Consider the following 26,502-nt stretch of genomic DNA (forward strand, 5'->3'; position numbering starts at 1 on the left):
CTTTTGCCAGTGACAGACGTAGAAAAACAGTTTTTAGGGGTCTCATTGATTCACCAGTGCTTTTACCAAATTTTTCATTGGTCCTAGCTTAATGTGCAATGGTGGTAAAATTAGATCTGAAAACTTCACGACAGCAGCGTTCTGTTTGTTGTAATTTTCCAAAGTATGTTCCTCCCGTTTCGGCCAAAGTTTTCTTGAGTTATGCTCAGTTCTAGCTCTACTATCCCATTGGTACAGAAAGCAGCAGTATTTTGTATAGCCAATTTGGAATCCCGTTAGCATGGCTACGACTTTTAAGTCACACGCCACCTACCACTGGTGTTCAAACAATTGTTTCATTATTTGATATGCTATGCTGCACCCAGTTGCTTGAATAGTCCGAAGATGTCGTGGCAAATGTACATATCCTTCGTTGTATAACATTGTGCGTAGGTTCCAACAAATCGATTAATTGTTCCTATGAAATGCGCTTGCAATATTTCCATTCTCTTGAAAAGTTATTACTTGAACCCGTTGTTCCATGCGACGATATCTAGCTTTTTTTGCGTTTTAGGGGAGGTATTTCCTCTGAACGTCGAGCAAGAAGGGTGAAGCCAAGACCAGATTGTTAAAAAACAATTTTCAAGTGTTTCCCAATTCCAATTTTCCGTACTGAACAATAGAAACATTCGAAGCCGTGAATATCTGTATTTTTCTACAGCATTCAATTAAAATTAAAATTGTTTTCTAAAATGGAAAGGAAAAAATAATGTTTATTATTTTTTGTAGACTTAATAGTTTGTCAACTTACTTTTCGTCGTAATCATATGATGTTAAATTCAATCTGCACATTTGACATGTACAGATTAGTGCCCACTCTTCAACAAAACTTTCGGGCTTGATTTTAAAGTTTTCTTCATTCTGTTTTTGGAGAGTTTCGGTAAAAGCTACTTTTATTTCGTTGATCATCATGTACTTACCACATATGTAGCAAAATGAGTCTGCTTGGAAAGCACATGAAAATAATCGGCCAGAGGTATCCATGACAATTGATTTTAATTATAGACAAGATTTTTTGGTAAACCCACGATCTTATTTTGAGGCAAGTCATAACTACACTAAAGCACAGACACTATAGGCACAGACCTATATATCCAAAACTATGAGTAGGTAGCCGCGACAAGATCTAATTTGTGGGGAGTTGTAACTGTCAACAAAATTTAACGCCAAAGGAGCATGATCAGGTACCAAAAAAATACAAGTCGATCTCGTTTGCTTTGACCCCAATTGGGCACTTGGGGCCTGCAACCTTCCAAAAGGTATTTTTTTAGGTTTGGTTAACGAAATTTAGCTCCACTATCTCTCCATAGATTTTAATAAACTAGGGCTGTTTCAAATTTATACCTGCATCAATTAGCTTTTCAGAATGGCAAGTTCATTACAAAAAAATGTAAGATACTTAAGTTATGTGAAAAAAGGCCCTACATCTAAAAAAAAAAAAGATTTAAAAAATACCAGATTTCAAAAATTATTCAAAAAAAGTTCTGCCATAGAAAAAAACGAGAAGGAACGTGCGCTTCTGGGGACGCGACTCTACTTATACCCGTACTCAGTCAGTATATACATTTTTGAGCACATCATTTTTTAGAATTAAAAAAAAAAAAAAATTTTCATTTTTAATTTTTTGCTACATCTCTTATCTACATCTACAAGGTATATTCTACATCATTCTACATGTGTTCTACATGTACCATTTAGATTCTACATCTTTTTCGCTAGAGGTCGCTCGCGCACTAAACGCGGCAGAGTGTGCGAGCGAGAAAGAGATAGGTAGCGGGTCTCTGTCAGGAGGGGACGGAAGAACCAACAGAAAATTAATTTCTTCATTCTGGCTATAATTATGATCCGATCTAATTCGGCAATCTGGTAGATATGGGCATTCTCTACGATACTGCGGTTTTAGTTTTATCGTATCTTTAAAAATGTGCTTGCCACAGATTTTCGTCTTTTGTAGGGTCGGAAGGGGGCGGGGCGAAATTTTGAAATACACTTGTAGCAGTGTGATATCACATGAGCCTGAAAACTTTGGTTGCCCTAGCTCTTATAGTCTCTGAGATCTAGGCGCTCAACTAGACGGACAGACCGACGGATAGACAGATAGACGGACAGACAGACATGGCTATATCGACTCGGCTATTGATGCTGATCAAGAATATATATACTTTATGGGGTCGGAAACGTTTCCTTCTCTGCGTTACACACATCCACTTTTACCACAAATCTAATATACCCCTTAACTCTTTTTTTAGTACGGGTATAAAAATATTATCAAACAATTTCTAAGCCCCAAATCTTTTAGAAAAGTTTTTTTTGGTTCCTTGTGGAAAAATCGTGTCGGGTAATCATACAAATATGTGTACATTACTACTTATAAAAATGAAGTATATATTTAAAAATCTAATATATTTATTTATTTTTATCGAACTAATATTACTTGTATCCATAAATTATAGGTTTATTTGGCAATGAAATAAACAGTTTTCATAACATTCCTGTAAGTATACCTGTTTAAGTTGGATTCCAATATTGATTTGTCATGATACAATTTTTTATTAGTAACATGTACGATTCGAGGGACACTTCTATACCCCAGGAAGAACCTCGGCATTTCAGAGGTAATATTTATTTGATAAATTTTGATAAAAATCGACCTAGTTGAAAACCGTGTTATTAATTGTACTTTATAATGTTGTAAATTCTTTATTTCTTGATAAATACTATCAATAGTGACTATGACCATAGACTGTAATCTATATATATATAACGATAAGGAAATTGTGAGTCGCTTCTGGGGACGCGACTCTACTCTATACTTATACCCGTACTCAGTCAGTATATACATTTTTGAGCTTATAATTTTTTAGAATTTATTAATTTAAAAAAAATTTTACATTTCACATTTTTTTGCTACATCTGTTATCTACATCTACAATGTATATTTTACATCTAACATGTAGATTACGCATGTACCATTTAGGTTCTACATCTCCTCCGTGAAGGGTTGCTCGCGCACTGAACGCGGCAGAGTGTGCGAGCGAAAAAGCGAATGAATAGCTTGGTGTCTGTCAGGAGGGGGCGGGGAAAACAACTGAAAATTAATTTCTTCATTCTGTCTATAATAATGATCCGATCTGATTCAGATTCGGCAATCACGTAGATATGGTCATTCTCTACGATACTGCGTTTTTAGTTTTATCGTATCTTTAAAAATGTGCCTGCCACAGATTTTCGTCCTTTGTGGTGGCGGAAGGGAGTTGGGCGAACTTTTGAAATACCCTTGTAGCGGTGTTTTTTTTTTTTTTGTATTCATATATTTTAACTTTAAACTTTAGCGTGGCTTACACCTAGTAACAATAACAATAACAGATGGGTCGTGCGTCGAGCGGTACTGCCGCAAGGCATTGCTTCGCCGCCGCGAGGACACCTACTCCGTCCGTTCCTTCCGCCTTCTCTCCAGGGACCTAAGCGTTCTCGTCACGCTACAGGCGAACACCGCGGCCGCTTCCCAAACGCTTGGCTCAGCCAGCATCAGCGGCACCAGAGTTTCCGCGCTTATTTTTGCCCCTGCTGCGGCTTCCAACTCCTGCCGCACGTAGCCGAACCTGTGGCACTCAAAAAGAACGTGCTGAGCGTCTTCCACTATACCAGTGCCACACTCTGGACACCAATCCTCCGTCTCGTGGCCGAAGCGCTTGAGATAGCTGCGGAAAGAGCCGTGCCCGCTCTGAGCCTGGGTGAGGTAGAAGTCTACCTGCCCGTGCTTCCGCTCCACCCAGCACGCTATGCGCGGGATGAGGGTGTGCGTCCAGCGCCCTTTTTGTGAGCTGTCCCACCTTGCTTGCCAGTTCTCCAAGCTGCTCCTCCTGGCGGCAACCTTCAGCTCGGCCACGGTGTGGGCCGCTTCTCTGTCGTGAGTGGCGTCGTGTATATCCTTCCTCTCCCGTATCAGCTCACCGAGAGGGATTTGCCCGGCAATGACCAGCGCTGCTTCGTCCGAGATGGTTCGGAACGAGCACGCGATTCTGATGGCGGATATCCTATACGTGACCTCCAGCCCTCGCATATAACTTTTTACCTTCGCTGCCTCCGCCCACACTGGCGCGGCGTAAAGCATTTGCGACGTCACGACGCTCGTCAGCAGCTTTCGCGTTGCCTGCTTTGGGCCTCTGGTGTTTAGCAGCATTCGAGAGAGCGATCCTGCGGTCCCGCTGGCCTTCCGGTGGGCGTATTCCAGGTGCTCCTTGAAGGACAGTCTCGTGTCGATGTGGACACCCAGGTACTTAATAGACCTCTGCGATTGGATCGTGGTCCCTCCGACCTGCACTCTGGCTGTCTCGACCGCTTTTTGGCTCGATATGAGCGCCGCCTCCGTCTTTTGAGCCGCCAGCTCTAGTCCTGCGACCTCTAGCCACGACTCAACGGAGTGGATAGCCTTTGCGACTTTTGGTTCCTTTGCGACCACCACTATCGCAACGTCCGCGAAGCCTACCATGCTTGTACCGGCTGGCATCGGAAGCCTCAACACTCCATCGTACATGGCGTTCCAGAGCAGGGGTCCCAAGACGGAGCCCTGCGGGACTCCGGCTGAGACTTCGTATGCCCTGGAACCCAGACTCGTGTCCATTGTAAGCACCCTGGCGCTGAAAAAGCTGTAGGCTATGTTCAGCAGGTAACCCGGGATGTTGAAGCCTCTCAGGGCCTCCAGCGTTCGGCTCCAGTCGGCCGAGTTGAAGGCGTTCCTGTTGTCTAGTGTCACCACTAGACAGTAGGACTTGGTCCCACCTTTCCACCTGGTTCCAGCGGCAGCCTCCTTTTCCGTTCCGACGACCTTCGAGATGGCGTCCAGCGTTGACCTTCCCTTCCTGAAGCCGTATTGGTTCGGGGAGAGACCGCCAGCAGCTTCGATAGCTGCACTCATCCTCGTTGCGATCACCCTCTCCATCTCCAACTTCCATCGGAAGCAGCGATAGTGCCAGCTTCAGCGCTCTGTTGGGAATTGCATCGGGGCCCGGTGCCTTTTTGGGGTTAAGGTGTCTACCCGCCTGTCGTACCTCCTCTACCGTGACCTCGGAGATCTCGTCTGGGCCAATCTCGGGCCGTGGAAAGCTCTCAACCTGTTGTCCTCGCGGGAACAGGGCGCTGACTATCCCCTCCAGTACAACGGGATCAGTTGGGGCTTTGCCGCCCACGTTGAGCCTCTTCACCACCATTTTGTAGGCGCATCCCCAGGGATCTGCTTCCGCTGCGTCGCACAGCCTGAGGAAGCACTCCCGTTTGCTGTCCCTGATGGTGTTCTTCAGCTCTTTCCGCGCCGCTTTGTAGCGCTCGATGCAGGGGTCTAGGCGCGAAGTGCCCCTGGCACGTTGCAGTAGCCTTCTGGCGCAGAGGCACGTTCTGCGGAGTTCTGCAATCTCCTCACGCCACCAGAACACCGGGACGTGGTGCTCTGGTCGCAGGCAGTCTGTTCGCCCTCTCGTTGGCTCCATCCGTCTCGGTTGCCGTGAAGCTCTCCAGAGCGCCTACAAAGGACTGCGTCCTCAGGGTGTCCTGCCGGTACTCCTTCCTCTGCCGGGGTGTAGTCCCACCCCCTCGCCGGGGCAGGTGTCTCCCTAGAGGTCTCCCTAGGGTCCGGGTCCGTGCTCAGTCCCGCTGCTGGAGTTGACGTGGATGCTGACGAACGGATGAGCGAGCTGCCCGCGAAAGGGTTTGCTGCTTCCATCTCTACTGCTTCTTGGTCTGCACTAGGTGGCTCCCGCGCTGGCCACAGGTTTCCCCTTGGATTCATGATGGGTGAAATACCGCCCCTCTCCGGTCCCCGACGTCCCGTTGACCGGGACACCGCCTGAGCGGGGGATCGGAGGTTGGTCGGGTCCGTGACCTGTGCTGCCTGGTTAAGCCTCGAAGTATGCACTTCCTTAATTGCCTTGCGCTCAGCCTGGGGGTATGCAAGGCTTTTGCATGATCTGCAAATTTCTTGCACCCTGGCAGCTGCTGCCTGCTACGGTGGAGTCGTGGCCGATGGGTGCCAGCTGGTAGATTTGTGCACTACCCAGCACTATCGATCGCAGTCAGCTGTTTGGCGAGTCGGCGAGGAAAAGGAAAGCAAAATTGCGCGTGGAAATTTATTTTGTTGTTGCTAGGAGAACAAAAGGAGAGAGCGTGGAACAGTGTTGAGTGTCCCCTCCGCCCCTCCTCCTGGGATGGAGCACCGCTCTCCGCCTGGTAGAAGCGCTCGGATATGTTCCCCTGGCGTGTTGGCCTGGCTCGGTACGTACCCCTTCCCTTTGGACTCCTCTTTCTTACTCTTCCCCTGTTTTTTAGGGTGGTTCTTCACCTGCAACTTGGCACTTTCACTGGAGGATTTAAAAACACGACCGTTCACTTTCGGTTCACTCTCATCTCCCCCCTTGTAGCGGTGTGATATCACATGAGTGAGGAGGAAACAAAATTTGGTTGCTCTAGTTTTTATAGTCTCTGAGATCCAGGCGCTCATCAAGACGGACGGACGGACAGACGGACATGGCTATATCGACTCGGCTATTGATGCTGATCAAGAATATATATACTTTATGGGGTCGGAAACGTTTCTTCTCTGCGTTGCACACATCCACTTTTCCACAAATCTAATATACTTAACTCTTTTTTGAGTACGGGTATAAAAAAGTCATGTCCGTTAGACCGCTTATAACTCAAGAACGGCTGGACCGATTTTCATGGTTTTTGATTTGTTGAATTTTTCGCCAAGGCGACCGCTCCTCAGAAAATCGCGATTTTAGAACTTCTGGACTGATATTCATAGTTTTTGATTTTTTAAATTTGTCTCCGTCCAGAATAGCAAAATAACTATTAAAAAAATTGGAAAAAGGGACAGCGACTCGGCAAATCGCGACTGGAATCGATAATATTGTTGTATGGAGTAGGCCTTTCCTGGGCTGTCAAACGTTTGCTTTATATTTTTAATAGCAAGTTTTACACAAATCAAAAAATAAATTCAGTCGGTTTAGAGTGCTTTGTTTAGACCGATATGGCTAATTGTCGAGGAGACAAAATAAAAACCACTAGTCGACACGACATTTCCGCTGTGGCCCAAATTGACTTTTTCTGATAGAATTCGAAATTTACCATTTTTTAAGGAACTTTTTTATGTTTTAGATTTTTTAAAGAATTTTTTAAAGTCTGGTATTTTTGCATGTTTTTTTTTTCAGAGGTAGTGCTTCTATGTTTTAAAAAACGTAAGTATCTTATATCTGGTTGCATAGAACTTTGCAGTTCTGAAAAGCTGACAAATGCAGCTATAGATCCGACCCAGACACTTTGTATATGCAGCTTAACGCCTGGAAGATATTAAGCTTTTAAATTCAAATTTCATCATTTTTTTTCGGTATTTTCCCCCGAAATTTGAATGTTAAAAACTCAGGAAAAGTGGAAAAATAAATAATTCTTGGCATGCATTTTTAGTTTTATATAGACGCATTAATAAGGCGTCGTTTGAAGATTGTTCCTTAAAATCTATGAAGAGACGGTGGAGCTATAATTCGTTAACCAAACCTAAAAAGTGAAAAAATAGACAAACAATAATTTTTGGAAGGTTGCGGGCCCACCTGCTGATTGGGAACAAAGCAAACGAAAAGGGGTTGAAGTTTTGGTAACTGAACGTGTTCCTTTGGCATTAACTGTTGTTGACAGTTATTTTTGTTTGTTTTTTATTTGGTGTTACGTTGCTACAAGTTTTTAAACGTATGTGATAAATTTGGTTTTCTACTGCTTGTTACTGTTCTTAAACCAATTTAAGTTTTGTGGCTGTCTTCCTTTCTCATTCCAAGCAGATTCCCTTATGAGAGTCCCCACACATATTCGCCCAACATATTCTCATTCCAAACACCTTGATACCGTCGTTCCATAGTTTTTAATTATTGGTGAAATCTCTCTCCGTGTTCATCACTAAAGTCCCCTAGGTTTGTCGGAAAAAAGTCTAAGTGGGAGTGCAGGAAATGGATTTTTGGTGCCATTGTACCGGCGAAGTCAAGAGTGTCGTTCCGATGTTCCAATAGCAAGCCAAATTTCCAATCCCAACGAATCCAACGCACTTTTGGTTATTTTATACTTCTTTTAATTAACCTTTATTGCATATAAATGTAAAGCGGAGCTTAAAAAATTTCGTGTTGTTCCCTCTCTCTTCTTTTTTCCCGATTGATCTATGTCTATTGGTGATCTATAGAAAATAATTTATACTGACCAAAGTTGCTTAAAACAATTTATATGTGATTAGTACATATTGGCGGCAACATTCCCCCATCGTAAATGAGACCATCTGGGCATTATTTACCCCCTTCTACGCCGACATCTAGTACAGCTATTTTCGTAGTAGGTCTCTCCTAACGCCTCGATGAGTTTGTATGGTTGCATGCCTGACTTGTCCATCTCTTGCTGTGACTAAGTCGATAATGCGTCCGTTTGGCCATAGATTCCTGGGAAGGTTGTCATCCACAACAATTACAATGCTTCCGACGACTATTGGATCGGACTTCTCAAACCATTTTGTGCGATTGGTGAGGACCGGTGTATATTCCTTGACCCAACGCTTCCAGAAATTGTCGCCGAAGTTTTAGTTTGATTTCAGCGCTGACGAAAGTTCATGTCGACACCGCATATTGGCTTATATCCATCAGCACGGTGCATCTCTTTTCTTTATGCCTGCCGACGTTAACAAGAATTGGCCCGAAGTAGTCTACGCCGGTATATGTGAATGGTTTCTCAAACCTGGCCAATCTTTCTGGTGGCGCTGCTGATATTTGTGTCGCCTTTGGGACTACTGCGAGGTTTCTGCATTTTTGGCATGCACTGCGTTTTGTATAAGACGCGAAGTTCGGAATGTAATACGATGATTTTACGCTGTGGATGATCGTCTCATGAGCCATATGATGATGCTCCTCGTGGTAGTTCTTTACGATTAGAAATTAAATATACTTTTGTCTTGGTATTATGATAGCGTCGTCTCTGCAGTTCATTTCGTTGGACCTGCCTTGCGCCCGCAAGATTCCTTTATGGCCGATGTACGGGTTCAGTCCTCTTAGAACACTTTGCTTGATAAGCGGCAGTCCTGCTGATAACGTGCTGACCTCATTGGAAGAATCGCCTGCTTAAAGAGTAGATTCTCTGCTCGAGTGATTAAATCTGGATTGATCTTGTTTGGTGCGATCTGTTTTTTCCTTAGAGCCTTTAACCAGTCGATGTACAGAAGAAATGCCGCCAAAGCTCTGTACAAACTTCGCCATTGAGAAAAAAACTCGACGTTTATAAGTTCTTCCCTTTCGTGACAAATACGTGCTTCTTTAGTTCCGTTGTATCGATATCCTTGACCTTAAAACTATATTCTGGCCACTGATTACACTAGTCAACACAACGTTTAGGCTGTGGCCCAAAATGACTTTTTCTTATAGATTTCGGGACTTAAAAGTTTTTAACGAATTAGGTTTTTTTAAATAATTTTTTTAAATCTGGTATTTTTTTAATGTTTTTTTTTCAGAGGTAGTGCTTTTTTTTCACATAACTTAAATATCTTATATCTGGTTGCATAGAACTTTGCAGTTCTGAAAAGCTGACAAATGCAGCTATAAATCCGACCCAGACTTTTTGTAGCTGCAGCTTAACGCCTGGAAGATATTAAGCTTTCAAATTTCATCATTTTTTTGCGGTATTTTTTCCCGAAATTTTGACTTTAAAAACTCAGGAAAAGTCGTAAAAAAAATGATTCTTGGCATGCATTTTTACTTTTAAATAGACGCATTAATAAGGCGTCGTTTAAGGTATTGTACAAAAGCACTTTGTACTCCAGTTTTAGTGGTGAACGGGTGTTTATTAGCCAATGTAGATTACTAGCTTTAAACTTAAGTAGATTTCTCTTCGCGTCGATGTGTTTACGCCAAGTAAGCCTTCTATCCTGATGAACACAAAGATATGTTACTTCGGTGGCTTGTGGAATGTTGATATTGTTCAGACACAATGGAGGGCAAGTTTGTCTGTTTAACGTAAAGGTGACATGCTTGCACTTTTGCTCATTTGCATGTATCCGCCAGCCTGCTAGCCATTTTTCTAAGGCCACAAGATGAGATGATAAGTGTTCCGTGGCCCTTCTTGGGTACTTGTCAGCAAATGTCGAAGTTGTTGTTAGGCTGTTTGTCGGTAGATCTGCTGTGAATATGATATACAGTGTCGGTCCAAGCACGCTGCCTTGCGGTACACCAGCTTCAATTGGATGATATTCAGAGAGGAAATCTTTGCATCGTACTGCGAAACTTCTTTGCTGTAGGTATGACTCCAATATTCCATGGATGTTCTGTGGAAGTAATATTTTGATTTTGTGGATTAAGCCATCTAACCAAACGCGGTCGAAAGCCTGGGCGACATCCAGAAAAACAGCGGAGCAATACTCCCGTCTTTCAAATGCATTTCGTATCTCAGAGGTTATACGGTTTACGTGTTCAATGGTTCCGTGTTTTTCGCGAAATCCAAATTGGTGAGTCGGGATGGCACCGTTGATGTGTAGGTGTTGCTTGATTCAGGAGCAGCTTTTCAAATATTTTTGATAGGCAAGGCAGTAGGCTGATAGGTCTATAGGATGATGGCTTGGACTTGTCTTTTCCGGCTTTATGGATCATTGTGATGACTGATTTCCCCCATTCTTGAGGATAATACCCCCATTTCATCATGCTGTTGAAATACACCGCAAAGCTCGGCAATTCTATAATCATTTTTGGGGAGATGAAATCGTGGCCCGGAGCGTTCTTTTGCTTTGAGATTTGGTCTTTAATTACCCTTGTGACTTCTCCTGACTGGAATATGATAGGCGGAGTAGCTTCGAGATTGTTGGTTGGTGGGAGCACAAAGCTATTTGTTGCTGAGTGTGGTTTGAAGACGTTTTCTAGATGGACGGCAAATTTATTTGCCTTCTCTTTGTTGCTGCGAGCCCACTCTCCTGTTTGTGTACGCAAAGGTGATTCACTCTCGATTGGTGGGCATACGCCTGATTTTGCTTTACACAGTGGGAATCGTTTGCTAGTTGGGGAGAGTTGCTCCATATAGGATATTTGAGCTCGGCTTTTTTCATCTTTTAGGGCTCTGCGTAGTAGGTGGTTGGCTGTTTTTAGCCGCTCTTTCGAGGCAGGTGATCTGTGTGCTTGCCACTCTCGGCGAAGCCTTCTTTTATTGCGTAGCAGCACTTCAATGTGCCTAGAAATACGACTGCTGTTGGAAAGTTTATTAGGTGCTAATATTGGTGTTGAGTGTTTTGCCGCCAGTGACATTGAGAATACTAATGCTTCGACTGATCTATCAATGTCATCTTTACAATTAATGTTTGGGCAGCTTTCAATATGAGAGCTTATGTACTTCCTGTATTTGAGCCAATCTGTTTTGCTAGATGTTAGAAAGTATGGGCGTTCCGAAAGCTGTGGATGGTCGTAAAGGTGAAGTAGAATGGGCGAGTGATCCGATGATAGATCTGTTAAGTGATCTACATTAATCTGAGCTTGCAGCACCCTTCGTGTAACTGCAAAATCAATCAAGTCGGGCTGCTTGTTTGGATCTGTGGGCCAATATGTGGGCTTGCCCGGAGAGATAAAGTCTAGCTTGTTTCGTGGGGTTATTATAGCGTTATATAGTTTTCTTCCTTTCGGGTTGGTAAGTCTAGATCCCCAATGGGTGTGCTTGGCATTTTAGTCATCAGCTGCTATAAATCGGTCACCTAGTAGGTCGAAGAATGTTACAAATTCTGTTTCGGAAATGCAGAAGCGTGGTGGGCTAGGTTTAGGTAGCCGCTCTGAATTTCAATATGAATTGCTGTTGTCTGTAGATAAGGTGTAGCAAATGAAGGCAATGGATAATGCCTAATGCGATTCTTGATCAGAACGCCAGTACCTCCATGTGCCTTACCATCGGGATGATTTGTCGTATACAAGCTATAGCCATCTAGGTGAAAATAGTTTTTATTTGTTAGGTGAGTCTCTGATATGAGCATGGCGTCAATGTCGTGTTGAGCGAGGAACTGTAAGAGCTCGCATTTGTGCTGCGAAATGCCATTTGCATTCCAGAAACATATATTTAGACAGGCCATTTTAACAGATTTCGGTTTGATTAGGAGGAGATTTTGGTTGCGCATAAGCTCCTGCATCGTTTGTTGTATTGCTACCATTGTGTTTGTTATAGTTACCAGCATTGACTCAATTCCACTAGGCAATTGGGATGGATTAGCAGGGGTATGTTGGGAAGAGATTTCTGTGATCTGATTTGATGCCTGATGCTGCATTATTCCAGCTGTGGTTGGTTGAAGTGTCGGCTTAGAGACTGAGGCGTACGACCCGTTGTTGTAACTTAACGCCTGAGCAAAAGAAACTCCTGGAGTCGTAGTTGATGGTATATATGGTAAGTTTTGTCGGACGACCGGGTTTCGAGCTTCAGTTATTTGTTGGTTTAGGCGATTTTTCAATTCTTTATAGACAGGATAACCGCAATAGTTGGCAGTATGGTTTCCCCCACAGTTGCTACATTTTTTGGCAGATGGGTCCTCCTTATTTACGGGGCAGGCCTCAGTGAGATGAACATCACCACAGGCAACGCAGACTACCCGTAGAGTGCAATAGGTTTTCGTGTGTCCATATTACTGGCAATTTGTGCATTGGACAGGTCCATTTCGTTTGTGTGGTTCCTCAACGGTGATCCTATGGTGCAGTAGATATTGAAGCTTTTATATTCATTTCATTTTTTTTTACTTCATTTTTACTTATATGCATACTTTCAGGTGTCAATTCTACTTTGAACATTGGCTGGGGAATTTTATTTCTATTTATTATGTTCATAGCCATTTCGACTTCGAAGCCCTTATCGTTAAGTCCACCTATTGTCTCATTGATTGGGACTGTTGGTTCGATTCCTTTGTGATAATTGTGATTGTAATCCTTTGCTACTTTTAAGTTGGTAGGTGTAGTAATTAATTTTTTCATTTTCGAGGTATTTCGCAACTGATTGATAGTTTTGTTCGTCATTGACTTGTATTTTTGTTTCATTTATGTTACCCCTTTTTATGGACGTGACATAGAATGTGTTTGCGCCAATTGTATCAGTTATTTTTTTGACCAGTTCAGCACAATTTGCCTGTCGAACATAAATAGGTGGCGGTCTTAATTTGTTGGCCTTGGGTGTTTGGGCGATGTCATCTTCATTTGGGACACGTAGTATCGCAAATCTATTGTTTGCTAGTGCCCTATGTGGCACAGTGTTCTTGGTTATTTTAGTTATTTTATTTGCACATTTTGTGGGCTCAATTTTCTTTTGATTTGCACATAGCGATCGAGCCCAGTCTGAATTAACGCTCCGTTAGCGTTTTTCGAACTTATTGGTTGGGAGAGGTGGGGCTTGTCGCAGTGGGTCGACAGTATCGGGCGATGAGCAATTGCAGTGGTTGTTGTCGTTGTTTTGGTCGAAGACACAGTTTTGAGCGAGTGCATTGTACTAGTTGTTGTCGATATTAGCAAATCGCTGGTTAGGCAGTACGAGTCGGGGGATGGGCACTGAGCACTCAATGACCCACTTAGCAATGCAAGGGAGAGAGAGGGTGTTCTCTCCTCGTTTACTTGCAGTGATGCAGTTTTTGTTGGTACTGCTGCCTGGCGAGAAGTACGCGTTGTTTTTTGCATGCGAGAGCCGACGCTCGTCTGGTTGCTGTTGCCGGGCTTGGCTCATTTTGGCTTTGGTTACAGTGCTTGTGCTCTTTACCGAGCTGGTGCTCTTATACGTTGACATTTGTTCTTTTCTATTATTTCTATTAATCGGTGTTACACGATTGGATGGTATTCATGGGCAGCACGATCACATTAATCGTAAATTAATTGATTTTACGGCGGAGAAATACAAAAATACGTCTGAAGTCGTTGACGGTTGACGGAAAAAAAAATATATATATATATTTGTAAATCCCAAAATCTATCAGAAATCTATAATTTTGGTCCACAGCGGAAAGAAAAAATTAAATCAAAAAATCAGGTCCCTGGAGCCACTGCTGAATTTCCACAGAGCTATTTACATTGTTAGTCTTGTCCGCAACTTTTAATTTGGTCGGAATCCAGCACCATTGATATCGGAATTTTCTAGTATGCAACGCGATGCATTACAAACTGCTGAAAATTTCGAGGATCCATTTTCAACCATTACAGAACGGTCTTTGAATACGACCGATAGGTGATGTAGTCAATTTTCAGGCGAAGTGTTTTGCTGATTTTTTGGGCCATCCGTATTCCAATAAATGCAGCCTGCAGCTCCATTCGTGGTCCAATGGTGTGACAGGATACCAGACCCAATGGGTCGAAGACGGACATGAGGTAGCTGCAGGTAGCACTTCTTTTTTGGTGGGAGTGATACTCTTAGCAAAACTGAGAATATACTTTAAACGGTGAGAACGGGGTTCCCAATACATACCGAGGATCTTCTCTGTGTCACCGAATTGGACTTTCGAATAATGCAGATTCAACATCAACGAGTTGGCTAAGAACCTTGTCAGAGTTTGATGCCCAGTTTCGAATCCCGAAGCCGCCGGCCTTATGTACTCTGGGAACGAGATTTGCTATTTCCAGAACCTCTTGCTCGCTTTCAATGGTGTCGATATAGTCATCAATATAATGTGCCTTGTGAATAGCTTCGTATACTCGTGGGTACTTCTGGCGATATGGTTTAACGTTCTTGTTTCGCACATAGTGAGCGACGCATGGTTTGCAGCTTATACCGAAAGTCATTGCCTCATGACATATGTGATGGTTTCTCCGCTATCTCTATTGTACCACAAAAATCTCTGTGCCTGTCTATCCTCTGCCCGAATGTGGATTTGATGAAACATCTCAGCGATGTCCCTGCTAACCGCCACTTGGCCCACTTTAAATACCAGAAGGACTTCCAAAAGCTGTGTCAGTAGATCTGCACCTGTGAGAATGAAGTCGCTGCTCCATGAGCTTTGGCGGCTGCATTCCAGACGAGCCTGATATTGTTAGGTTTGTTCGGATTGAGTGCGATGAATATTGGCAAATACCAGATACGTTGGTTAAACGCGCCCATCTCCTACTTAGTCAGTCGGGTTGCGTACCCTTTTTGCTCTAGGTTTTCTACTTGATAAGCGATCTTATCGTTTAGATTGGGTTCTCGCTTAATTTTATTTTTTAAGCAATTCAGACGATTGAGTGCGCCACAAATGTCCCACCTCGAATCGACCATTCACTTTCACGCATGTTTTATCCAGAATGTTCAAGGCACTTTCGTTGTCTTTTGACTGCAGAGTGCGAGGCTTGACTACCTCTTTGCTGATGCTTTCTTTAACAATATCATGTAACTCTTGCCAATCGCATTCACAGTGATGCATAGTCCAGCGCCTGGTCGAACTTGATATGCCCTGAACACCCCAGCTTAACAAACATTTTGAACCAATTGGTTCGTTATGTCTTCCTTCGCGTAATTTAGGAGGGACTGTAATTTTCCAATTTTCTGCGCCAATAAGCAACATAGGCTGAATGCTGTCGTACGATTGTAGTGGCATGTAGTAGTGACATCTTTAAGGTATGAATATTTTCTTTGCAGATCTAGCGCATTCACTGATATTTTAGGTAGAGCCAGGTTGTGAATGGTGTGGACGTTGTTCATGCAATTAAGCTTTTCGCTATTAAAGCCAGAAATTTACAATGATGCTCGTAAGGATGAGCTTTCGCTGTGTGTGGCTTCACTGGTCCATTGCCAGCAGATAGGAACTGGCACGCCCTCTACGCCAAGATTGTTAAAGATCGCCTCGTCTATTGAAGTTACGGAAGAGACCTCGTCTAGGAATCCGTACACCTGAACAGTTTTGTCAGAATTATACGAAAATACTTATTTTTGTTCGTACTGTTATGCGTGCTCACAATGGCCTGATCCGCATTATCTTCATCTATATTAAAAATCTCGAGCGAGCATAAATCTCTTTATGAAGCAAAGGGTGGTGCTTTTTGATGCACCCATTAACGCCACATGCCTCCACCAGCATGGGATTATTGAGGTGAGCCTCCAACTCGCAAGTTTCCATTGTTGCGCACATATTTCGCACAACCAAAGCGAACTCTATGAAGGATTAAAGTCTGTCTTTGGGGGGCGACATTTTTCTCACCTTATCAATCATCCTCTCCAGAATGTGCTCCGGTCTACCAAAGAACATTTTTAGTGTTTTATCGACTTCAGGAACCATTTGAGGAAGAATAAGCTTGTCCTTAACCAGCTCTTGGGCCTTGCCTCCAAGGCACTTCTGCAAGCGTAGCATATATTCTCCGTTTGAAAATCCTGCTACAGAAGAGCTGTGGTCATACGGTCTGATAAACATCGGCCATTCTTCGGGATCCCCATTGAATTTTGGCAAGTCCTTGGGTATCGCTTGTCGTGCAGCCAGTTGAGACTTTAATGTGGTTTCGTTATTATGCGCTGCTGCACCGCACACATCCATAATTTTTTTTTTAAGATTTACTCTTTACGTAGGTGTTTTTACGCAATTGCTATGGCGCCTATTCTTTTATATGTATTCCGCTTCTGATATTTTGCTGTTGTACATCTGAATTCGGGCGAACCAAAAGAAATCACTCGATATTTGCAAAGTTGTGAAATTGTATGTACGCAGCAATTACGTACATATGCAGTGTCGAGTGTCGTTCCGATGTTTTATAGCAAGCCAAATTTCCATGTTGGCTCCAATTTTTTCATAATTCTCAATTAGGTCTTGAACGATATTAACGTAATCGTCACTCTTGCTGTTACCAAGAAAATTTTTTGTAACCAGTCGGAATGAGTTTTTTTCATTCGTAGATAAAATATTTTCAAATCCATCATCTTTTAGTAGTTTTCGAATTTGGGGGCCATAAAATACGCCTTTTTTAACTTCTGCCAGCGACAGGCGTGGAAAAACAGTTTTTAGGTAGCTCATTGATTCACCTTCCGTATCCAGTGCTTTAACAAAATTTTTCATTAGTCCCAGGTTAATGTGTAAAGCCTAGTACTCAGATCCGAAAAAACACCTCGCGAACAGAATCAGGGTTGATATTCGTATGAAACCGATAAGACATTTTTTCGGGACAATACTGTTTTCGAGGTTCTGTACGGAAGTCAGTACTCAGATCAACAAAAAAACGAGAAGGAACGTGTGAGTCGTTGCTGGGGACGCGATTCTACCTATACCCGTACTCAGTCAGTATATACATATTTGAGCTTATGATTTTTTAGAATTTTAAAATACAAAAAATTTTACATTTTACATTTTTATGCTACATCTGATATCTACATCTACAATGTATATTCTACATCTAACATGTAGATTCTACATGTACCATTTAGATTCTACATCTCTGATATCTACATCTACAATGTATATTCTACATCTAACATGTAGATTCTACATGTACCATTTAGATTCTACATCTCTGCTAGGGGTTGCTCGCGCACTGAACGCGGCAGAGTGTGCGAGCGAGAAAGAGAATGAGTAGCGTGTCTTTTGCGGAAGGAGGCGCGGGAAGCAACTGAAAATTAATTTCTTCATTCTGGCCATAACTATGATCCGATCTGATTAAGATTCGACAATCTGGTAGATATAGTCATTCTCTACGATACTGCGCTTTCAGTTTTATCGTATCTTTAAAATATGCTTGCCGGAAGGTGGCGGGGTGAAATTTTGAAATACATTTGTAGCAGTGTGATATCAAATTTGTCTGGAAACAAAATTTGGTTGCCCTAGCGCTTATAGTCTCTGAGATCTAGGCGCTCAACAAGATGGACAGACAGACAGACAGACATGGCTCTATCGCATCGGCTATTGATTTTTATCAAAAATATATGTACATATACACACTATCGGGTCGGAAACATATACATCCACTTTTACCACAAATACAATATACCCCTTAACTCTTGTTGAGTACGGGTATAATTTTGAAATACCCTTGTAGCAGTGTGATATCACATGAGTGAGGAGGAAACAAAAATTGGTTGCTCTAGCTTTTATAGTCTCTGAGATCCAGGCGCTCATCAAGACGGACGGACGGACAGCCGGACATGGCTATATCGACTCGGCTATTGATGCTGATCAAGAATATATATACTTTATGGGGTCGGAAACGTTTCCTTCTCTGCGTTGCACACATCCACTTTTACCACAAATCTAATATACCCCTTAACTCTTTTTTGAGTACGGGTATACACATTTTTAAATCCCGTAATCTATCAGAAAAATTCATTTTGGTCCACAGCGGGAAGAAAAAGTTAAATTTTGTCGAGTAGTTCATTTAGTAAGTGCCTTTTTGTTTAAAAAGTCGGAGAATTGTGTGGGAAGTGCTAAATAAATTTTTGATTTGTTTTGAAAATTGTTTTGTGTGAGTATTATCATGAGTAATACATATATGTGTCCAGATTAATAGAGATGCCGCAACTAAGAATATCTAATCTTTCCCCACGGAGCCTTAAAGCAATTAGGCTACGGAACAGTGCGAACCAATAAAAAGTGCGCCGCGTTGATGTCTCTTTGCCTTGATGGCAAAGTGAAATTGTAAATCAATCGTAATACTTAGATTAGAAGATAGTTTTCAATTTTCAATTTCGATTAACTGAAGATGACGGAAAGAGTATGGAATACAATTCACAATTCAAAACACAGTTAGGTGCCCTTGCACCTTACACTAGACTAAGATTTAAAAATCAAATTCAATTTAAAATAAAATAACACGAACATTAGCAGAAGAAAAAAAATCAATATATGTAACCACTTATTAGTATGTCATATTAAAAGATTCATTTAGATCTAAGTTTAATCCCAAACTAATGTGACACCTAGTGACTAGTGCTCTAATTATAAGCACCTTGCTTGTAGCACTAGGAAATATAATAAACAAACAATACAATACAATACAATACAATATTAGGTATTTTGTACCCTTCAATTATGGCAAAAATTAATTTGTATTGAACGTGTTATTCGACTCACTTCTGATCCATGCAACCACAATGTGCCACAGTGAAGAGTGGCCGGGTATGGCTAGAAATGATTTTCATGGTTTTTTAATTTTTTGAGTTTTTCTCCGTCTAGAATGTCAAAGTAACTATTAAAACCATTGGAAAAAGTGACCGCGACTCGGGAAATCACGGCGGGAAACATTAGTTTTGTTTTATGAAGTACGCCTTTCCAGGGCTATCAAACATTTACTTGATTTTTTGTATGGAAAGTGTTACATAAATCAAAAATTTAATTCAGACGCAACCTCAAATATCAAATCTGCGGTTCTATGTGAATAAACTTCAACTGGCAGCAAACATGACAGTTGCATTGTTGAGCGACCCATCTGATGAAGATTTATTCAAGCAAATGTCTACTATCGGTAATGGCCGTGTTCTTGCCACCGAAACGAGCAATTTTTCTCATCGATAGACTAGCTTATCAGCAAAGTATTCCCGAACATCATTGCTAACCACAAAAATAACAAATGTTTTAGCGAGCATGCAATTTAGGCGGCTAAAAATACAGAATCAAATCGTTGGTACACTGCAATCAGCCACTAATTATCCAACTGAATTTTTAAACCCCTTGGATGTGCCTGGTTTACCACAGCATAATTTACAACTGAAGGCAGGCTCGGTAGTCATCATGCTTCGAAATCTAAACACACCAAAACTATGCAATGGAACTGATGAGTAATGTGATTTAAGCGACGATACTCAAAGGAAAATTTAAAGATGAGTTAGTCCTTATTCCGAGGATTTCAATGATCCAAACGGATATGCCCATTGAGTTTAAACGAATTCAGTTCCCGATTCGTCTTGCCTTCGCCATGAAGATTAATAAATCACAAGGCCAATCCGTAAACTTTGAAAATCCATGTTTTTCTCAGAGCCAGTTGTAAATGGCATGTTCGAGTGTCGGCAAATCATCCGCTTTATTTGTTCTTGCGCCTGGTGCAAAAAAAAAAACAAAAATCTAGTATATAGCAAGGTGCTTCAATGAAGAGCTGATTTCGATTCCATTAAATAATTTTATAGAAATTTGAACTATCTATGTTTTATTATCACTCTGAGGTTGTCAGTTCATGGTTGGTGGTGGGTCCGGCACAACTAATTGCAAACATTTTTTGTTAACTCCATTTACGTCCATGTCAACTAGCGAATTTCTCGTTTATTTAGCCAATTCCTATACTTTTAATCATTTGCCATTTCTTCTTGATACACACAGCGTTGTTAAACTTTGACGTGTAGAAGGTGGTCTTGGCAGAGTTTATTAGTTTATTAGTTTATTAGTATATTAAAGTGGCTTACAGTCTTGTATCTTTTAAATTTTGTAAAGACGTCATTTCGTTTGATGATGCCAGCTTTATCTCCGGGTTGAACCATGAGTTATCTGTTTGTTTTACTGTCTTTCGCTTAAGAGGTACTTACATGTTAACTGTAAAGATAGTCAATGATAGTCAAAATCGAAAAAGAATAGGTCTAGTATTGTGTTTCTGGTTTTTGTAAAGTGTGTGGGGAGCTGGTGGTTCACTATATTTAATTCAAGGCTCAACATGCTATCTGTTAATGAGGATTCTCGAAGAATATCACAATTAAAGTCACCTGCTAGGATTACGTCTTTATAAGTTAAGGAAATGTCAGTAATAAGTGATGTCATGTCTGAGTAGTCAATGTTTCGATTTGGTCGATATATGCCACCAAAAAGCAACTTCTTTTCTCTTGATGGTGATCGTTAGATCACATCGTGATCCTTAGAAATACATATGTATTCCATAGCGCTATCTGGTCTTTGCTTACAGAGTAGTTGTGCGGATATCTTGTTATTTATGTATATTGCAACGCCCCCGGCATGCTCTACACGATCAGAACGAAATACATTGTTACCTCTACATTCAATAAACGAGTCACTTAAGTCGGTGACAAACCAAGTCTCTGCCACACATATGTATAACATCCACACCAGAGTCGATAAAAATATGGCAGATTTGAAGACCCTATTTTTGCTTCACCAGAATTCTGAGGACCTGAGATGTATTCACATTGGTTATTTCTCATGAACCATCCATATCAAATGTGTTTTAACATAACGAATAATTTCATTACGGTAAGTACAGTTAAGCCCACTTAAAAATAGAATACAGGAAGGTGGTAAGAATGGTAATACTTATAGCTAACATGAAAAATTTGCTTATAGTTATATTATTGACGAAACGAGCTATTCTTGCCTCCAGCTACAGCTCTTAGTAGCAGATCTCACTTTCTTGGCTCACTTTGACATGAACCGTTCCCCTATGCGTAAACGCGGACTGAAGCTTCCAATGCTTCTTCATTCTTAGAGCTTTAAAAATCTGATAGTTTTCCCTGGTAAGCTTCTCGTTGACATATACTGGCGCTGGTGAGATTAGGACGAGTACCTGCAGAATTAGGGGCTGCTTGGTTTCCCGCCTGTACATGCCGATGTTACGCAGTAATGCCGCCTTGTCGCGCTCCCCTTCCAGCTTGATGATGTGGTTAACGATGGAGTGGGGAAAATTTTTGTTTGGCCTCATACGATAAATATCCCTAATAGCAGGCGCAGGCGTGTGATTTAGGCTATTGAAGATATGCTTCAGCTTTTCACCTTCGACGTTCGGAACTCCATGGATCCTCAGGTCGCATGCGACATTGGCCTTAGCCTGTGCATCGAGTCTTAACGTAAGCTGAGCTTTTAGATCCTCTACCTTTTTCTTAAGGTTTTGAGTCACACCTAGCATAATTTCTAGAAACTGGACTCTGTGTGAGATTCTGGATCTCACAGCCATACTATTAAGCTTGCTTGTTAGCAAACTTAACAGCCGCACTTCTGACTCATTCATCTTCGTTGAAATGAAACTGGCTTGCACCTCAAATCGTTGGTTCAGAAGCTGAACCAATTCCGGGGCAGGCGTTTCTGATGTATGCGGTCTGTTAATGTGTGTTTGTGTGTGTGTTTTGGTATGCATACGGTACATAAACCGTCTACAAATTTGTCGTCGCAACTAGAACTTGAACCAGTTGGACTGCGGAGAGGGTTTCCTACGTCGAGCAAATGAGGGTCTGAAGACACGGCGACAGCCTCTGTTGATTGCAGTTGTAGAGAATGAGTGAACAGGCAGTGATGGTACTGTTTCTGATACTGATTTTATTCAACAAACTTAATTTCTATTTATAGGTAACAAAAGGTACAGAAAGTGCTGAGTCTAGTAAGAATATGGTAAAAGGGAATTGGAATTAATATTGAATTAATTTGGATTTAATATGATATTGTGTTATTGGGCAATTGTGATAGTCAGCAATTGCACCAGTGTTTTTGCCCTCTGAAGAGCGATCGCATGGTTGGCAGAAATTGCTGCAGAAGCGGTTATTGTTGACTCACCTACAATGCTTTGTCGTTTGTTATTATGTCTCCCGTTACATGGGTCGACCTGACTTATTCGATAAGTGTATATTATGTAATATTAATTACTGCATAAATATGCGACTGAACATTCTCCCGGCCGTTGAACTGGTGTTCAACCATCGCCCAAATCGATTTGATGATGCTGCACTGTGTTGAGATGGTGTGGCAGCCTTTGTTGGTTGATTGCCACTAATTGCAGGAGTAAATCTTCCAATTCTTGAAGATAGTCTGATGTCTGGTTCTCCAATTGTACAGTTGCTGGCGAAGGGGGTGTCGTTGGTAAGCGTATGTCCCCAAATCGAGTGTAGGTTGATTTGACTTCACTGATTGTTGTGCTGAAGGTACTGATGCTTATTTCTGTATTGCGAGCAGTGCATCCAGGTGACAGTGAGAGCAAGCCAGTTCCTTCTAGTTGTATGGTTGACGGAGACCCGTTGCAAACTGCCTGAAGTCTCATTGTAGAGTGTGTTGCAAAAATCCATTTATTTGCTTGCTGAGTTTTGGACCACACCATATCCGCCTTCGTGTGGGTCACTTCACATAATGTTTTATTGTTAAACAACTGAAACTCACAGCGATTGTCGACATTGAAGACTGTTTGATGATCAAAGCAGATGTATTCTGCGTTGAGAATTAAAAGCAGCGTCGAAATTCTCCTGGAGTACATCCCATGAATTGATCTCGGTAAGTGTTTACAGTGATTATGGTCGTTTTGAGATTGAACAAGCTCCAACTTGTTGAGTCCAGGACCGGAATCGGCATGATACTGAAAACTTCGAGCTGAAATGTTGAAACTAACGGTAGTGTCACCTTGAAAATGACGTGTGTGGTAGTCAGTGTTCCTTCGGCTCGCATTAGCCTGTATAATTGTATCACATTTTGTGTTGTGACAGGCAACATTTGATCAGCTGGCAAGTGATCCCGGATTTGGTCTAGTTGCTCTCTTAATTGCTCAGGAGATACTAGCGTTGGGCTTATTGTCCGATGGTGAATGCCGATTAATACATCAGATATGTCAGACTGCATACTTTGAAGACTCGTTGTCAGCAGAGTTAGTTGTGCATATCTTTGTGCTGTGAGCCCTAGGTATGACTGAATTAGATGATCGCCATGATATGTTCCTCTTTCTCGGCTGATGGTTGCCACTTGTTGTTCCAATACCTTTAGGCGGTTGTCCATGGCTGACTTATCCTTCCCGATCACGTTCATTGTGGAGTCGACAATTGACGTTTGATTTCGTAGTAGATGTAGCAGAAAGTCTTCGTTGGTTTGTACCTTTTCGATTACTTTGGCCATTTTCTCAGCATATGTAGAGTCAAGTACACCGAATAGCTGGTGTGCCACGTTTCCTACTATATCCAGCGGTGATCTGCGTTGTCGAGAGGCCTTCATTAGCATATTTCCTGTTTGTAGTTCTTTGTACAAATGTTGAAAGTGTTGAAATATGGAGTTGCACGCTGGAACATTTTTTAGTTCAGGGCACATGTGTCTTAGTTCGGACATTCCGGCTGACATGACTTGCATATCCTTCCAATATGGATCCAAGCCGTAGTATACAATCATGGTCCATTCGGAAGTGGTCATTCTCTCATTCTCATAGAATATTCCAGGCTTGTTTGCAAATTGCGTCACATTTATTGATTGTGAAAATGCTAATGGCAGCATGAGAAGTAACACTACCAATGTGGATGTTAATGTAGGTAATGATAACCTTTTTCGCTGTGTTGGTGGCTCCTCTATTTCCGCAATGTCTTGAATAGCATTTTTGGAGCGTTTTGTTGCTACCTCCTCTGAGAATAATGGGGCGAGACGACTGATGGGGCGTTTGTATACACCGGACGATGTTTTGACATCAACCACTCGTACATGGTTGTCTTGCCCAGGATAAGTTTTGATGATGCGACCCATTGGCCACTTCATTACTGGAAGGTTGTCTTCCTTCACCAAAACTAATAATCCTTCGGTCACGTTTGGAGCGGTGGTTTTCCATTTATGGCGAGTTTGTAGTTCGTGGAGGTATTCCGTAGACCATTGTTTCCAAACTGCATGTTTTAAGCGTGAAACCAATTCCCAGCGCTTAACCAGAGTTTTCTCTTGACGATCGGTGTTGACGTCAGGTGCTGCGGTCAAAGGTTCACCGATCAGGAAATGCCCTGGAGTAAGCGCACTTGTATCCGTTGGATCATTTGACATTGGAGTTATGGGTCGGGAGTTGAGAATTGCTTCAATTTCGATTATGACTGTGTTCAGCTCCTCAAACGTCAAGGATGCTGTTTCTGTGGTTGTAACTAGCAGCCTTTTCGCTGAGTTTAGCGCAGCTTCCCAGAGGCCGCCAAACGATGGGGCCCGAGGAGGAATGAATTTAAAATCCACTTGTTTTTTGTTGCAATGATTTGTGATCAGAGCATGTGCCTTTTCGCTAAATATTGCTTCTTTCAATTCCTTTAGCTTGTTATTTGCGCCGACGAAATTTGTTGCGTTGTCGCAATGAATAGTCTGACACTTCCCGCGTCTGCTAAGGAATCGCCGGAGTGCTGCCAAGAATGCATCTGTGGTTAAGTCACTTACTAACTCCAGATGTACAGCCTTTGTGGAGAAGCAGCAGAATACGGCAATGTATGCCTTATCTGGCCGTTTTCCTCGGATTTTATGGTGGATCATAATTGGTCCACAGTAGTCAACGCCTGCATTAAGGAATGGGCGTGCTTGCGTGACTCTTTGTGCTGGAAGATTGCCCATGATCTGGTGCATCAGCTTTGGTCTGGCTCTGGTGCATCTAATACAGCTATGTATGATGCTTCTAGCCATCGTCTTGTCGTTGATAATCCAATATTGTTGTCTTGCGATTGCCCTTAATGCTTGGGCACCGCAATGCAGATTTTCCTCATGAAGCTCTCGCATAATCATGTTGACTATTGGGTCGTTGTACGGTAGCAGGATTGGATGTTTTGCGTTGAACGGAATTTGAGCTTCTTCGAGTCTTCCGCCAACTCGGATGAGCTCATCATCTCCTAGTAAGGGAGATAACGAAATGATCGAACTCTTTTTATCCACTGTTTTATAGCGTTTTAATTGTTTTAAATCCGCTGTGAACTCAACTTGTTGAATCGTTTGTAGGATCATAGTGCGAGCACGCCTTAGTTCTCCTGCGCAAAGTGTCGTTGTAGGTGCTCTATTAGTTTTGTAGCAGAAGCGAAACATGTACGCTACAATACGTTGTAGTTTGTTGAACGAGTTTCTATGTCTGCATGTGTATAACTCTTCTCCGAGAGAGCTAGATGCGATTGGCAAGCTGACATGCTTAGCCTTTCTCTCGAGATTGCTGGGCTCAATGATGGGTGGTTTTGTCCATTTATCTCCTGATCCGTGCAAGAATATTAGTCCGTATAGCCATAGACTATGATCCCTTAGCTTGCTTGCTAGGATTCCTCTTGAAAGGACATCTGCTGCGTTGTTGGCTGATGAAACATGACGCCATTGTAATTGGTTAGTCAATGCCTGGATTTTGGCGATTCGATTTGCCACGAATGTGTGGTATGTGGACGCCGATGCGTTAATCCAGGACAGTACAACGGTGGAATCAGTCCAGAAGCTTCCTGATACTGTGTCAAGATTCATAACTCGATTTGTGAGTTCGGCACCTAAAACTGCAGCGCAGCGCAAATATTTTTGCCTTGACTATCACCGGGGCAAAGAGACCCAGTGGGTCAAAGATTTGGGCCAATTCTGAGCACACGACCCTTTTGGTGATGCGTGTTGCTTGGCTTTTTGTGGTTCGTCCTCGCAGTTGGTCTTGACAACGTCCTCTTTAGGGATTCCTTGCAAGAGCTGGTCGTTGTTGGAGCACCATTTGCGAAGTTTAAGGCCGAACGGTAGCAAAATTTTATTAAGTTCTTGTTGAACTTGTATAGCTTCCTGAATGGTATCCGCGCCAGTAAGACAGTCGTCCACATAGAAATCGTTCTTCAATGCAGCAGATCCAATAGGTAATCTTTTTTGGCTCCGAG

General features: G+C 42.2%; 1 protein-coding gene across 7 annotated transcripts in view; it reads left to right on the forward strand.

Annotated features, from left to right (window-relative positions):
* The window catches only part of LOC111073237 (sialin), an 82,392-nt gene that overhangs the window by 36,095 nt on the left and 19,795 nt on the right, over nt 1–26,502 (forward strand). For 6 of the 7 annotated variants that reach the window (XM_041595740.1, XM_041595749.1, XM_041595745.1 and 3 more), the window contains exons 2-4: nt 2,493–2,533; nt 2,596–2,654; nt 7,245–7,271. In XM_041595740.1, coding sequence (XP_041451674.1) covers nt 2,600–2,654; nt 7,245–7,271 — 82 coding nt within the window. In that variant the 5' untranslated portion in view covers nt 2,493–2,533; nt 2,596–2,599. The remainder of the gene's footprint in view (nt 1–2,492; nt 2,534–2,595; nt 2,655–7,244; nt 7,272–26,502) is intronic. The other variant, XM_041595730.1, reaches the window with a different exon arrangement.

Source organism: Drosophila obscura, unplaced genomic scaffold (genome assembly GCF_018151105.1).
Source record: "Drosophila obscura isolate BZ-5 IFL unplaced genomic scaffold, ASM1815110v1 contig_137, whole genome shotgun sequence".
Taxonomy (NCBI): domain Eukaryota; kingdom Metazoa; phylum Arthropoda; class Insecta; order Diptera; family Drosophilidae; genus Drosophila; species Drosophila obscura.